This window comes from Elaeis guineensis, chromosome 4, assembly GCF_000442705.2.
Source record: "Elaeis guineensis isolate ETL-2024a chromosome 4, EG11, whole genome shotgun sequence".
In the NCBI taxonomy this organism is placed as follows: Eukaryota; Viridiplantae; Streptophyta; class Magnoliopsida; order Arecales; family Arecaceae; genus Elaeis; species Elaeis guineensis.
Window position 1 is genome coordinate 14,234,719 of NC_025996.2, and position 15,842 is coordinate 14,250,560.

Genomic DNA, 15,842 nt, shown 5'->3' on the forward strand with positions numbered 1-15,842 from the left:
AATAGGTAGAATTTCAGGACAATTTTTTTTTTTTTAAATTACAGTACAAGGCTAAATATAAACAATCCTACTAAATAAACTAGTGCGCAGTGCGATGAACTTTCCGTTTCTCAACAAGCGGGGTATTAATTACAGCCTTTTTTTTTTTTTTTTTTTTTTTTTTGTGCGCGCGCTTTTGGAAAGCCAATCTGCCCATTGATTGCCCACCCTGTAGATATAGGATATATACTTCTATGTGCAAGAATGCAACATTGAAGTAATATCAAGCAACAAGACTTCAAGGTTAAACTACATCTGCATATTGAGAACTTCGGTAATAGCCTCTGCTACCATTTTAGAATCCGCTTGTATCTAAATCTTTGAAGCACTGAGATTGATACCAGCAAACCAGACTCCATCCAATCACCACGCAACGCCGCATCTACCAAACTAGTCACATGAAAGTATCTGGATCCCGCAGCAATGTACTCCCATTATCTCTAATCCACTATAGAAACGTTGCTTTGGAGGGATCCATCAAAATTAACCTTTACCACTGTCACGAGAAAACCAACAAAAAGGAGAGCAGTAGTTGAAGAGGCCAGCAGTCCAACGATTCCTCAGGAGATTAGCTTCAAGAGCTACAGTTAGGAGAAAAAAAAAAGAAAAAGGACGGTGGTACTAAGATTCAATTGAGTAAAACTTCACATTAAATTCTTGAATTTGTGATCTTTTTAAATAGAATCAAACAGTATTTTATGCTTCTTCATGGCAAATGTGCACTCTGCTTTATGGTTGACTGACTAAAGCATTATATTTCAATCCTAAAAGCAAATATAACAGGTGGATTTTTGTTCCTTTTGGTAAATAGATGGCTCTACTTGCTCACACGTGATTAATTTTCTTTTTCTTCTGAAAAAAAGGTTACAACATGCATATTTTTGGATTGCTCATTAAAGATGGCTCACAATTATATAGCTTTTTTTTTCTTGATAATGATCTTACATTTTTTCACAAAAAAGACATGTCTATTATAAATGCAAACTTCTCTTTGGCCCAATGACTATCGCGACGCCACTGAACCAAAGTGGCCTACAAAAATTCTGATCTAAGAAACGATGCCTGCCAGTTGCCAGCCATCATTTTGTAACTCAGCCATGCATCTTGCGGGCACAAATAAAGGAAATAATGATGGGATGCATTTAGAGTAAGAATTTTCATGACCATACTGACTGCAAGCAAAAACAAATGAAACCACATTATCTTTTATGAACAACCACCTTATGGGGCTTTACCAAAGCAAAATCACCCATTCTTGTTGATGCAATAACTGCAACATTTTCCTCCAAAAGTAGGGTTTTGATGTTGAGATTAGGTAGTTCCAAAGTCATGCTGCCTCAATGCCCAAGGTGGTACCAGCTGCCATACCATACATCATGGCCAAATCTCTCGTACCAGATTAAAGTCTACTAAAACAAAAAGAGCGGGAGCAAACAATAACAACATGGCTATACCTTACTCTGCACGGTACCCCATGCTGATGTTTCACAATTCTAATAATTATTGTTGTTCTTTTGTTTTTGCTCTCATACTTGATCAGATTCACAATGTGATGATTGTTGAGATTCAAAATGTGTTGAAATACAAAAATTATCACATGCTTGCAAAGGCAATACGAGGATGATAATTTATAGAATCAAACCAGAAATATGAAATGTCAAGTGCAAGAAGTGCCAATATGTCCACAAAGAAACCAGGAATTTGAAATGTAAACTTTCTTTTCTTTTCTTTCCTTTCTTCTTCTTCTTTTATGTGTGTGGGTGTGTGTGGCTTGCTGTTGTTACAACATGCTCCATGTATTGAAGCTAAAAACTCGTTAATAGAAATAGTGAGCCGCCAAAGCTAGCATAGGCCACCGGAAGAGGAGCATGCAGTCTTCCGCTTCCAAATAGGACAGAATATATCTTTCAGCAGCCAGGGCTGTCGGATATTTAGAGAACAATAGGACATTCATCGCAATGTAGAATAAGTATCAGCAAACCAATAGAAAACTGGATATTTTCTCCAAGTGCCTACAATATATGCCAAGATAGAAGCACAAACTGAACAGATAATTAATCAGACAACATTAGATCTGAAACACTGATTTAGGCAAGATGTGGCCTCTATGGCTATCATGAGGTTGAGCGTGCTATATATATAAAACAGAGGGTTGTTTGTGAACTCATCCTTAAACTCATGTACCAGTCACTATATGGCATGTGTACAGAACGCGTTGCATCTCAATTTGTCCCTATGGTGAATAGAAGCATGCACCTTTAGTCAAATGGATCAATTCGGAGATCATGCTCACTGGCCATTGCCATCCCTGTGCAGAGGCATGTGGGGCACATGACCTGCAAACAATAAGCCACAAATTATATGAATCCCCATCAAAAAAAAATGGACACCTGGGGGGTGACTGTGGAATGCGTCTCAACTGGTCATGATGTATAAAGCATCCATTCCAGACCACCGAGAGCAAATAGAGATGATTCAGTTAACCCCAGATAATGCATTTCAGTATTCATCTCCATAGATCATGGCAATCTAATTAACAACAGCTTTCATCAAGTCCCATAAAAAAATATATGCTTTTTCCATCATATTTTCTCATCACTTCTAGGAAATAGACACACAAGAACCAGAAACCTCTGTTATAATTACAATAAGTCAGTTGATATAATAGTTGTATATTGGTTAACTTTTATCAGCATCACAAATGTGATATGCATAATGTCTTACCTTTCCTGACCCTGAACAATTCGAACACCTCTCTGTTCTTGGTGGTGATAAAGGCTGATCGCCACCATTAACTGTAGCAACGGGCTCAATTAAAACAATAGCTCCAGTGCTTGAACAGCGAGCACAGGCAAGGTATCCTGCAACAACAGAGAGACCATATTATCAGAAAATACTTCTAACTGAACTCAAGGGGCAAGCTCCATACGGCAATGATTTTAAATTAACATATATATTATCTTGATCAAGGTGCAAGATTTTTCCTATAATGTATAGCTTAAGATCTTGAGAACAGCTGAAATTATCCTTGTACAATTTCAATATATCCTATTAGATAGATGAAAAACAAGTAAAATGAAAAGTGCTACAGGTTCCAAAAAAAAAACAATTTAAATTTCATTTGAAAATTCTCAAGGAAAAAAAAAACTTAGAACAAATCCCTTCTAGCTCTATATATCTAACATTTCAGCCTTATGTTTGCCGGATAGAAATGTTCAAATGCAATATTATTGCTGCTGGAATCATCTTCCATCAGCCTTATAATGTTGCCATGTTGGAACCCATGTCTCTCAAGCTCCATGACGGATCTCAATCTCCATAACGGATTCCAATGTAGAGGGCTAAAGAAACAAAACCCAGTATAGTTATAAGCAAGGTTTGCCATACCATATCGAACCAAATGATAGGGTGCATACTATACCATACCGATTAGATATTGGTCAGTGGTACCGGAGGCATACCGGGTCCAGCCCCGTATTGATAAAGTAACAGGTTGGCACCAGTTCGGGGTCCGGTGGCGAAACGACAAACCTTGGCTATAAGTCTAACCAACAAGCATTGTCCATGACAAGCATTATCCAACTGGAACCAGTTTTCCAAGTCTTGTATCCCTATGGTCATAAAGGCCAGATCCTTAAGATGGGGCTTTTAAGTCATTAATTTCTTTTATTTTTTCTTAGGTCTCACCACTTCTTTACAGATGTCCCCACCAAATTCAGGCCACAAATCTACCAATGCACCTCCATGTCTTGTTGTGCATGACCAATCAGACAGACTTATGCTCCATCCTTTCCAGTGAAAATTTTAAGACATCTCTAACAAAACCCTGAGAAATTTGTACTTCTCAAGTAGGCACACTCTGGTCAATTAGAACTGAGTGGATCCAACTCATCACTCGCACAAGCTACATCATCTGGCCAGCTCCTCATAATGGATGGGGATCGGACACAATATCATAATCACAGCTGTACATTGAAGGATCAATGATCGCAAATCATAAACTTGATCACTAAAAGAACACAGAAAAATCTTGTTGAATGACCATAAGAATTTTTGTCAACTAACAAACATAGTACTTCTTCAAGCAACTTCCTAAAAACTGTGTGCGTTTCACAAATATTATGGACCCATTAGAACTTAGAAGCTTACCCCTTCCAATGAATCCTGGCTTGCAACATATGCTGTCAACAAGAAACAAAAAAAAAAAACAAAGAAATAAAGAAAAAAAAAACCCATTCTCCAGATAGTGAAAACTGTCATTACATTTCCAAATTTGAATAATCTGCATCACTTACATCCTGATTGAGACAACTGAAATGTCGACCCTTGCCAACAGATTCTGGTCATATTGTTTGAGATGGTTTAACAAAAACACTTCATTGTCATAATTCTTAAGTTTCAGAATCATTTATATTGTTTTTGCTTATTAAGCAGGCAGACACCATTATTACATATCCTAGTAGATAAAATACAACCCCAGCCTTAACCCTTTTTCTTTTTTTTTTTTTTTAAAAAAAAAAACTGCATTGATGGGCCTGGGTTTGCATCCAAACCCAGAACCATTCAGGTACAACATTGACAGCAGCAAATCTAGCTTAAATAGACTCCAATATACCCAACTAAAAGAAGATGATAACAACATTGTGTATAGTCCATCAAATTCATTGAATCCAGACAAGAGCATCATGTGATAAGTTAATCTTTTAACCCAAATCTTAGAACCGAAGAAGAGTTTCGTGACAGGTGCCAGTCATGAACCAGGCACATCTATTTGCACTCATTTTAGTTGTCTAATAGAAGGGTTCACATTATACACAAACTAACTGTCAACTTGCCAATCATATGAACCATTAACAGATATATTGTACAAAATCTGCAACATGACAAAGTCATGGGCCCATTCACTGACCCACCCACTGTTTTGGTGGCTTCCAGCTTTTCTAAAGCTATAAGAGTCAAGAAGGACCAAAGCAATTGTCTTGAATAGGGGGATGGAAAGCATGTTCACCATTCCATTTTAACAAATACATCTACTTCTAATCTAGACTATCAATTCGATAATCATCAAGCAAATAATCTAGAAGAGGAAGGAAAAGGAACATCTCATAGGCATCCTGCCATTAGAAACCTAGACTATGATAATGCACCACAACTAACAACATTATATTGGTGGCAGAACAATTAAAAGCGACTGTATACCCTTTGCTTTCTGTTCGCCATTCCACATGAGATCTATAAGAAGCTACAGTTTCTAATCAATTCCTACAGTATCATCTAAAGCAGCAGAACAAGGGCTATTAGTAAATAATAGCCCTTTAAGAATTCTTTCCCATAAACCTATGAATATGAAAACTTTGTCTTCTGATCAAAAGTAAAAGATAGAAGAACATTATTCCCCAAAAACATGACAACAATTATTGAATTATAGAAAAAAATATCCCTTCAACCAAAAAAGTATAAATTGGACTATTCTTCAAGCTTCATAAATACCGCAAGGTGCCTGAATTTTTGTAAACATAGGTCTTGCATGAGCTTTCAAAACATTTTCCACTTAATTTTATACTATATCGATGTTCCAAAAGACCATATACTGCAAGTTTTAAAAAAGACCTACATTAAGATATATCCAAGATTTATTTATCTCATTATTCAACCTCAACAAAATCGATTTGCCCTTCGCAATCCCTGTAGGTTCTCTTGCAAAATATTCTGACAGATGGAACCTCCTTCTAAGTTTCAATGCTTAAGAGTCAAGTACAAATACAAAATGATATCTATATCTGATCTTACATGCTTATATAGGCATTCTCAAGTACTAAGAAGCAATATTCAAACCTCCATTCTAGTTGATCCCATGCTTGTATCACAAACCTAAGTAGCTCACATATATCACCCCAATCTAATCAGTGGTTCGGAGATGCTAATCTGGTTTAAGATTACTGGAAAACAAAAACTTGTCAAAAAGTAATTCATATGCAAAGATGAAAGGAATAAAGAACAAGGAAGGGCATGATGCTTATATCAATAATTCAAAAGTAGCAGATGTTACATCTTAATGGAAAGTTAGGTATATAAGACTACCAGTTCCCAGACAGTATTTGCATCTCTTGTGCTCTTGCTGCTTGACATTGTTAATCTCGACAACCATTAGGGCTGAGATAACTCCAACTGCTCCCCCCGAGAATGATGCTACTATCGGATCAACCTGACTGCACATTTTCAAGGAAAAATCTAGTGACAGAAGATAAAAGACCTCTGCAAATACTCAAAGAGCACATAGTAATTTGTTCAGGCCCATCATATCATTATCTCTAGAAAGCTAATTTGAAAATTAACCACAGAAGCACAATAAGCATGGTTATTCTCAGGGACCAAACAAGGTATTCAGGAAAAAGAAAAGAAAAATCATGCATTCTAAAGTAAAGGTGTTCTAAAACCATCACTAGAGAGTCAGAAGCTCGATGAATTCCATAGTTTTATGATCTGCAGATGATGGAAGCAGCTGCATGAAAGATAAATATATGCTGGCAAAGCCATCAACAATTGCATATATTGAAATATCTGTTGCACATGAGAGAGACTCATCTCTTGCTAGAACTCAGCGGAGCAAAAGAGATAATTTGCTGTTTGTGGTAGGAACAGCTCCTATGTTACAGTGATCTTGGGTCTTTCAACAGATATGCAAGCTCGACATGTGCAATAAAATGATCCCTTTGATAAACATCTATTCACATTGCAGCAATGCTCTAATTCATCAGGCCCTCTAAAAATGGTTCGAAAAAATTAGAGAAATTTCATTTTAGTTTTCTACAATTCCTTACACACAGCAACTCCATTGTTGGTTTGTTTACCTAAGTTGTTTATCAAGTGATGGCACTTCTCTAACACTGTTTGTACAGGGTGTTTATAAAAACACGAAATAGTTTATGCTTATCTAGATTTTTTATTTTTGAACTTTGAGAACTGAGATTTTTTAGGTGTTTGGTTGTCAAAAGAGAGGTTCCAAAAAAAGAAAACCATAATAAGGAGAGAAAAATGTAGATATGGAAAAACTCTACTTAATGCATAAATTGCAAAATTCATGATTTTAGGGCTTTATGAAATTTTGCAACCAAACACCAGATTTTAGAAAATCATAACTTGTAATTGGAAAAGAAAAAAAAAAATCAAGATGCAGGAAATGTCATGATGTTGTAGTACATCAAGATGCATCCTAAGTGGGAAATTCTTTGTTACTGTTTGTGTATGCGATCAATGGTTGGAAGATTTATACCGTCAATACACATCTTAGACATGGTTATAATGTCGCAACTGCCATTGCTATGTTACAGAATCATATAGTTATGGTCAAGAGTTATGACAAAGGAACTAATACTGTTTATTATTTTGAATATGTGTCTAATATCATATTTAAATACAAAATAATGTTATTTAGATGTAAAATATTCCCACCACTGTTATTTTTCTTTCGCAAGTGTCATGCACCATACAACTATGGTTATCACAAAGAATCTAATACTGTTTATTATTTTGAAATATGTTTCTAACATCATATTAAAATATGGAATAATTTTATTTAGATTTTAAATATCCCCAACACTGTTATTTTGCTTTTGCAAATTTATACACCCTTAATGTGGCAAACAACAGTTGATATAACAAATTTGATATTTGATTTTTCTTACGCCGCTCAAAAGCAGTCAATTATAAAATTTTCAAGATCTCACAATTTTGGTTCACAATCATTATAAAGTTACAGTGGTATCATTAAAATCATTCAATTAAAAGCTTTGGAACAGGAGAATACATTTACTTGTCAGGAAAAAAATCTTGGAGATAAGGGGAAAGAATACAAACCCTGTCAATCATGAGAATAATCTTGGTTTGAAAGTGGAATATGGCAAAGCAAATCTATTTGCACAGCGCAGTCTAATTCTCAACATTTTTGAAGGAATATGTCGTATGTGTGTGCATGTATACAAAGCCGTATGAGAATAAGTTAACTAAAACAGATTACCATGTGACAGGGAGTACCTCAATTGCATTGGCAAATGCACACTACGGATAAAATCTGCATAAGATGTGCCCCCTAATCCCAATTTAAGCTCCAGCTGGAAAAGCAGATTAAATTACTAACAAGATCTGTATATGATTGTCTGCTAGAAAAGTGATTATTAACATGAAGAAAAAAGGATTGAAGATTTTGAGTTCATCCATCAATCACTTTATAGAACTAAATATTTTATTTCTAAAGTTAATGTCCGAAGCAGCTAAATGGCATAAATTCTCCATATTATCAAATTTACAAGCACAGCCTTTCCTCTTCACCCATCCCCCCTCATTGTCATCATTTACTTGACATTGTCCAATAACATGCTTACCACCTGGCTGACATAGTACAGTGGCTTAGATGGCAATGAAGGAATGGTGGTAGAGACTAGGGGTGCAAACGAGTCAAACAGCTCGTAAGCTGCTCAAGCTCAACTTAAGTCTAAGCTCGACTTGACTCAACTATTATCAAGCTCAAATAGCTTTTCAAGTCTAGTTCGAATAGCAAATTCTTGACTTAAAGGCTCGTAAGCCTAGTCAAGTATATATATTTTAATAATAATATATTTTTAAAATATATATTAATTTATTAATTTGAAATATAGTATTATGTTATATTTTTTTTTAGCTATATTTTTAATTATGATCAAGGCTTCAATCCGAGATTGAATATGGCTCGATTGATATTCGAGTCGAGTCAATCAATCTTGAGTATTACTTATTTTTGAATGAGTCGAGTTCGAGCTTCGGTATTAAGGCTCAATAGATCTTGAGTTGAGTTTCGAGCTCAATTATTTTGAATCGAGTCGAGCTCAAGCCTCTGGCAACTCGACTCGGCTCATGATGCACCCACAGTGGAGACTGAAGAAGAATCAAGGTGATGGTTAAAAAAGTCAAAGTTGGCAATTGGTTGAGTGGTGCTGATGATTTCCTATAAATTTACTCCTATTCAACTACATTTTACTTCTGAAGCAGATTAAACCATGGCATATACAAGATCAACAGAAGGTGTATACTATAATGTAAATAAAGAAAATGCCAATGCCAAGACTAATTGGCATGGATTTTAAAGCACAAGATTTCAAAGAAAAACTAACTATATTCCATATTTTGTATGACTCAGTATTACTGAACAACTGAGCTAGGACTAAGACTTACAGTTGGTGCCAGAAGTCCACCAAAGATTATAATTCCAGCAATGAGAGAGAAGCATGAAGCATAGTACAGCTTTAGATTTGCTGGTGTCTGTTTCAAAAACAGAAGTTTTAAACTCAAATTAGTGGACAAAGAACATCCTACCTGCAAAATCAAGTATAAAGCACATAGTCTGAAACTCAGCTGCCCCTACAAGATGCAGAAAAGCTCACCAAGGGAGGCAAAAATGGAATGAAAGATGGAAAATCAGGAAGTTCATTTTCTCGTTCTTCATTTGATATTCCAAGTTCAGCACTTTTTATTCTTTGTTGTATCCTTAGCCTGCGAACCTGAAGTGAATTAAAGAAGGATGTTAAAGAAGCATGATTAAGATATACAAATAAGAAGTTACAAATTTACTAGATATCTTTAAATATTCTGATACCAGGAAGTGTATTCATCTCTACGTTCATGGACCAATTATTTTATACCGTTATGAAAAAGAATGGAGTTTTTGTCTTGATTGTCCAGAAGTTATTTCTTAGTGTCCTTTCCTATATCATTCATTAATTTATGTCAACTATTATGAGCAGAGAAATTAGAGATAACTTCCCATTTCCTTTTACACTCAAGCAACCACAAAAAAACTATTCTTTTCCTTGCAGTCACTCAAGTAATTACCTACCTAGTATCATGAATGAATCCCCTAAAGTTAAATAGCTGGGAGCCGGACCAGTGATGGGACTGGTCTGCATCTTTTCTTTTATTCGAACATTCATTTCTCTCTCTGCTCAAAGTATCATAAAACTTAGATCTAAACAATTAATGATGATTTGGAACTTCTGATTCCATCTATATCAATTAAGTCTTTAGCACAGTACAGGCTTTATTCACAAGAGTAATTGTTGAACACTTGAACTTATTTGGCATTCTTTCCTCTTGACATCAATAACAAGTTTTGGTAAAGACTTTGGTGGGTGTAATATATAACTCACAGACCGAGCATATGATATTCAATATATTGATAAATGATGGATAATACTGTTGGACTAGTCGAGAACAACTTTGCTTAGTAAATATATCATTTAGCTCCTTTTTTTTGCCAAAAATGCATCATTTACTCATTCTAATATAAAGTTTAACCACAAATTCCTATAATTTTCTAGTTATAACGCATACATCAATATGTTTTCAAGATGAATCCATTAATTTATCAATAAGAGAATAAAGTATTTATTTACATCCACTACATTGTGCTTTTTCAGACTAGAAGAACAACTTTTCTGTATCAGGTAGCAAGGAAAGTTCATAAGTCATTACAATATACCACCAATTGAACAAAAAAAAAAAAAAAAAGACCGACCAAATCAACTTGATTCTAGCCATCGACTTCATTTTCACTGATGGATACTAACAAAAACACACCTCCTCCATGTGCAAAAAGATTTTATTTCGACGGCTTCTAATATTGTCTTGAATTTCTTGCAATTCCATATTAGCAAAGTCTTGAACTGTCTCAGGTCCTTCAATGATACAAAATCTGCATGAGTTCAAATAAAATCACATTATCAAAATTAGCAAGAGCTAAAAGGATCAATAGTTCAATGTGAAATCAAAATATCGTTTTAGATATTTCTGAGTCAAGCATGCTTTTTTGTAGCCATTACAAATACCACCAAGCAGTTATTGTCTGAGGATAATCATTATCACAAATTACATGCAAGGTGAAAAGATTTGCTGAAAGATGCTGAAACCATGGCCAGAGCCAGCAGGTCACGGGGGCAGGAGGTGGGAATTGCCCACCCTTAAAATTTAGGATTTGATCGAGTTTCTAAACACTGGTTATTCTTTGCCCCCTCCACCCCACCCTCCAAAAACACACAGACACACGCACACCCACCCCTTTTATCATTTTGGCAACCAGTAGATACAGGTAGGATTTTAAAATTATAATAAAAATGGCCACTTAAATCATTGGAAATGTGTTAGTATTTTGTGAATTTCATAAGAGAGAGATGCTGGTTCCTTATTTGTTTCTAGTTTCAACAAACCAACATGTGTTTTTAATAATTAAATAAATGAGAGAGCAACCCAACCCCATTAAAACTGTCGGCCCCATAGTTCTAAGGAAAACCGCATGTCTTTCTCCTCCCAGCCTCCTTCGAAATAGATTTTGGCTTTTCAAAAATCAAATATAATTGGAAAGCTAGAGAAAGAAAAACGAAGCAACAGAGGAAGAAGAAACTTTGAGTGTAAAACGAGAGAAGGTGTAGGAGAGGTGAGGAGGAGAAAGAAGACAAGTGTCTTTACATCATCAAAAGTTTCCTCTTTTTCTTTTTTTAGTTCTTTTATTTTTTATCTTCATTTCTTCTCTTTGCTTGGTAATAATTAGAAAACTTAAGTGTTTGTTAAAGTTTCTTTCTCTAGTTGTTTTCATGCTTGTGATTAGGAATACATATTCCCTGGCCCGCTTGACCTAGCCTATATTATAAGAAGGTTGGGCCAATATTTTTATGAGGTGGGCTGGGCTCGACTCACAAACTTCTAGCCCGATTAAAATCAAGTCAAGCTTGGGCGAGTGATTTATCAGCTCATAGTCCACCTAAGCTTGGCACGATACTTATATAGCATGTACACATATATTTGGTATATATAGTACATGAATACAGTAAAAATGTAATACTAGGAATTGTATATCATATAGGTGTTGTATATAAATTATTGATATAGATTTGGAATTATAAATATCACTATAGAGGATGAATAAGGGCGATTTTTTTTTTTAATTCTGCTTTGTTATATAATTTAGACTAGCCTGATTTTAACCCAAGCTCATTTGTAACTTGTTGGGAGCCTAAGCTTGGACCAAGCATCTAATAACCTGAGTTGTGCCTGAGACCATCTATTGCCCTACACAACCCACCCAATATGCCCTACTCATGGTGTTAACCAGATATGGAAATGATAGTGTCAGCACCCCAAATTTATAAAAACAACACAACTGATTTAGGTCCCACCAGGGAAAAAAAAAAAATCAAGATTGATTCATTCATATTGCAAAAAGTTAAATAAAAATCCTGTTCATTAATGATCTGGTTTTAGTGTTGTCCCCCGGAAGCAAAATCATGGCTCCGTCACTGACTGACAATTAAGCAAATGCACTTGCAAGATTTGAGGAAGGCTTAAGTTACCCAGCATCCAATCAAGATCAACATATTGCCGCAGAAATTCTAAAATCAAGTTTTATGAAGGTAAAAATCTTTCTAAAAATATTGAATGTATAGATGCATCATGCTATAGAAGTAGCAAGCAGTTCAGTTCCCAGTATAAGTGTAACACTATCAACTTTAAAACGTCAGGAAGTCTATCTTTCCTTTCTCTTTCCTAAGATCTAAATGTAGTCCTATAATTGGACAGACAATGAGATTTGTATCTTGTTGACAGCTCGAAAACCTTGAATCACAATGAAACATGTAAAGGTCTATGGCCGTGATAATTAAATGACACCCATTCTTCAAAGCTTAATTTAAGACGAGAATAGGAGAATCGTATGGCGCTGAGGCCGTGTCTTGAACGAAATCAAAGATACGCACACCGAAAAAAGAAAAAAAAAAGAAAAAAAGCCGAAAGATATAGAGCAATCCAACACAGGGGATCATTCCATCGTGAAAGAAAGCACCTCGTCATGTGTTGCCAAAACCTATCAAGAATTAAGCTGCTAAAGGAACAAGAAAAGAAACCCAATTGTAACTCGTGACTGCAGGAATTTTTTTAAACAAAAAAAATTAAGGGATTATATACCCGGTACCGGCGGGTTTTTCTCGAAGGAATCGCTGGCGGCAGACTCTACCGAAGGGGCGAAGGGAGAAGAAGACGCGTCGGCGTCTGCAGAAGCCATGGACCTCCATTTGAGGAGGGCGGGCGGCTGCCTCGCGTTCCGGCGCTCCGGAGCAAATCTCCAGCAACTCAGATTGTGATGGATGGAAGGTTTTGTGGGAGAGTAGGACGGACACGTCAGTATCCGGCCCGAGCACAGCATCTTCTCCTCTCCTTTTCTTTCCTAAAAATGAAAATAATATCGTTCCGCCCCTTCTAATTCCACTCTTTCTCTGGATCTTACGAAGCTATCAGGTTAATTTCACTCTTTCAGTCTTTCTGGTGATCTTGGGAAGCCATCAGGATGGAAGAAAGGCCAAAAGAATTCTTGATTTGTGTATTTGTCGTAGAAGAAGAGGGAAGGGAGTGGACGAGGGAGAGGAGAGAGAAGAAAAAGGAAACAAGTAGCGATACATGGAGCTAGAGACGAACGAGCGGGCCCTACTATATAAATCCGAGTTCTTTAAGCCGGATATCGGGAGTCCCGTTTTAAAGACTTTGCCTTCCGGGAAAAGTTTTTATCGCCACGAGTTTTTGAGTGGTTACCACCTGCTCCATGCATTGCACCGACCTCTATGGATACCAAGGATTATTGGGAGAAAAATGCATTGATCGCTATATGATGCAATCGCGTCTGATTTATTTGATTTGCAAGTAGAGTAATGCTTGACACAGAGTTCCATGAATCACTTATCATATCACGATTGATGCTATATGGGAAGATTGTTTCAACACCTTGGACAATTGGAGGGAGTTGGCTTGATAACAACATATCATATCCATGGATGATAAATTGTATATAGCAATTTCTTTTCATGGTAAAATTATATAGCAATTTCTAAATAACACGGAGTATATTTGAAACTAATTTATATATTCAGTTTTATTATGGTAAAAATTTTTTCTTGATATTAGAAAGAAGCAAATTGGGGGAAGGGGTATCTTCGGAATTCCAAAAAGAAATCTAAAGCACCTAATAAAATTATGGTCCAGAAATTTTAATTACGAATATTTAGCTTTATTCTCTACTCTATCCCCGACTTTATTCCAGCCAATCAAATAATCTGAGCAAATTATTCAAGTATCCAAAATGGTATTTATTCTGCCATAAATCTCATCATTGATATTAATTTTGAACAATAGTTATATCTGGTAGAGAACGAGTCACGACTACATATGAATGAATTTGTGAAGGACGACATGGTGGTTGTTTAGACGCCATCAAGATAGAGATTGGGACATTAGAGAAAGGGTATTTTCGTGGTTGTAATCACCACCTTATATTGTTTTTTTTTTTTTTTTCCTTCCAAGGAAGACCGACCTGTCCGACCATTTGGCGGCGAACTCGTGGAGTCTCACAACCTGTTTGATTTTATGCCCATGGTATCTTTGCCACAATTCTCCTGTTGATTTGAGCGAGTGGCTTCAAAGCGGTGGTGATGTGGAAACTTTCCGACCCATGATGCAAAGAAGACAAAAATGAGTGGCTTTTGGAGCCAGACAAATTTCTCCCGCGCCATGATTAGAGTGCTCTCTATTGAAGATATATCTCAGAAAATGACTTTAACTTGCCTTCATATTGACAAGGCCATTCCCTCCGAGTGAGTTTTGTTTGGTTGAGGAGGTCTTCAAACCAATGTTACAAATCTCAGTCAGCCACGAACAAGTTTAACCATACAGCAATGCTGCACTAACTAAGCGGCACATTTCGCCATACCGATTCAGAAGGAGCGTTGAGAATACACAATACCAGCTGAACGCATTTTTCGTTACTAAAGTATTTCTGTTGATCTGTGATGCATACTCAGATTGTCGATTGATTTCGTTTCCAAAAATAATGAACATTAGAAGCTAACTTCAAAGAGGATACAAATCTCCAGTCCTTGCAATTAAACTGAATTGCTTTCGAGAGTGAGCATTGATATTGCTCTCCAAACGGTTCCATCCCACACAACGGTCACTTGGTCAGGATTCGTGCGGTACAAGAGGATAGGCAAGGGTCGAACAGGGGTTGGCAAATCAGGGACATCCAACTGAGGAACATTGAGGATTAGTGGTGCACCTCAACATTTCCTTTCAGACGGTATCCAAGTTAAAAGACTAGACCTGTATTCTGAAGCTAATCTTTGTAGTAATGATGTCGTCTTGGATCTAGACATTGCTAGTCCAAGTTAATTTTAATTGGAATTTAGGTCTGAATTTGGTGGCCTGCGATTTAATTGGAATTTAGGTCTGAATTTGGTGGCCTGGGAATAAAGTGTTGAATGGACAAAAACAAAAAGATTTTTGGGAAAGACATTTGCTCACCTACTAGCTCTGTATTAATTCCCATTTAGGAGTAGAATCAAAGATTTTTTTAAATAATATATTTTTAATAAAATATTTTTAAAATATTATGGTTCACAAACTATTTTCGAAATTACCATTGGGTGGGCACGTCGGATAAATTTACAGGTTCAACCCATGAATTTTGAGCGCACATGGATAAATTCGTGGATTGAACCTACGAATTCTGAGTCTACGTGGAATTTGTATGAATTTTAATATTTAAATTCATGGTTGGAGCCACGAATTAATTTTCACGGATTCGTGAGTTCAACCCACGAATTCATAAATTTGTGGGTTCAACCCACGAATCGTCAACGAATTTTTTTTTAAATTTGAATAAAATTCATGTGTTGAACCCACGAATTCTTGAATTCGTGGATTGAACTCACGATTTTGTTTGAAATTTTTACCATTAA

The 15,842-nt window shown here is 36.1% G+C and overlaps 1 protein-coding gene across 5 annotated transcripts; it reads right to left on the reverse strand.

Moving 5' to 3' along the window:
- Positions 1 to 396: 396 nt before the first annotated feature.
- On the reverse strand, positions 397 to 13,543 carry LOC105043777 (protein ORANGE, chloroplastic). 5 transcript variants are annotated; one of them, XM_073255614.1, is made up of 10 exons: positions 13,024 to 13,543; positions 12,902 to 12,937; positions 10,648 to 10,762; positions 9,456 to 9,572; positions 9,247 to 9,333; positions 8,074 to 8,150; positions 6,121 to 6,248; positions 2,764 to 2,900; positions 2,296 to 2,375; positions 397 to 535 (listed from the first exon to the last, which is right to left on the reverse strand). In XM_073255614.1, exons 1-9 carry the CDS (start codon positions 13,128 to 13,130, stop codon positions 2,298 to 2,300), a joined length of 882 nt encoding a protein of 293 aa, XP_073111715.1. In that variant the 5' UTR covers positions 13,131 to 13,543; the 3' UTR covers positions 397 to 535; positions 2,296 to 2,297. The 5 variants fall into 5 exon arrangements, with proteins under 5 accessions (XP_073111715.1, XP_073111714.1, XP_073111717.1 ...); XM_073255613.1 differs by having other exon boundaries at positions 420 to 620; XM_073255616.1 differs by lacking the exon at positions 397 to 535 and adding an exon at positions 1,162 to 1,398.
- Between the last annotated feature and the right edge of the window lie 2,299 nt (positions 13,544 to 15,842).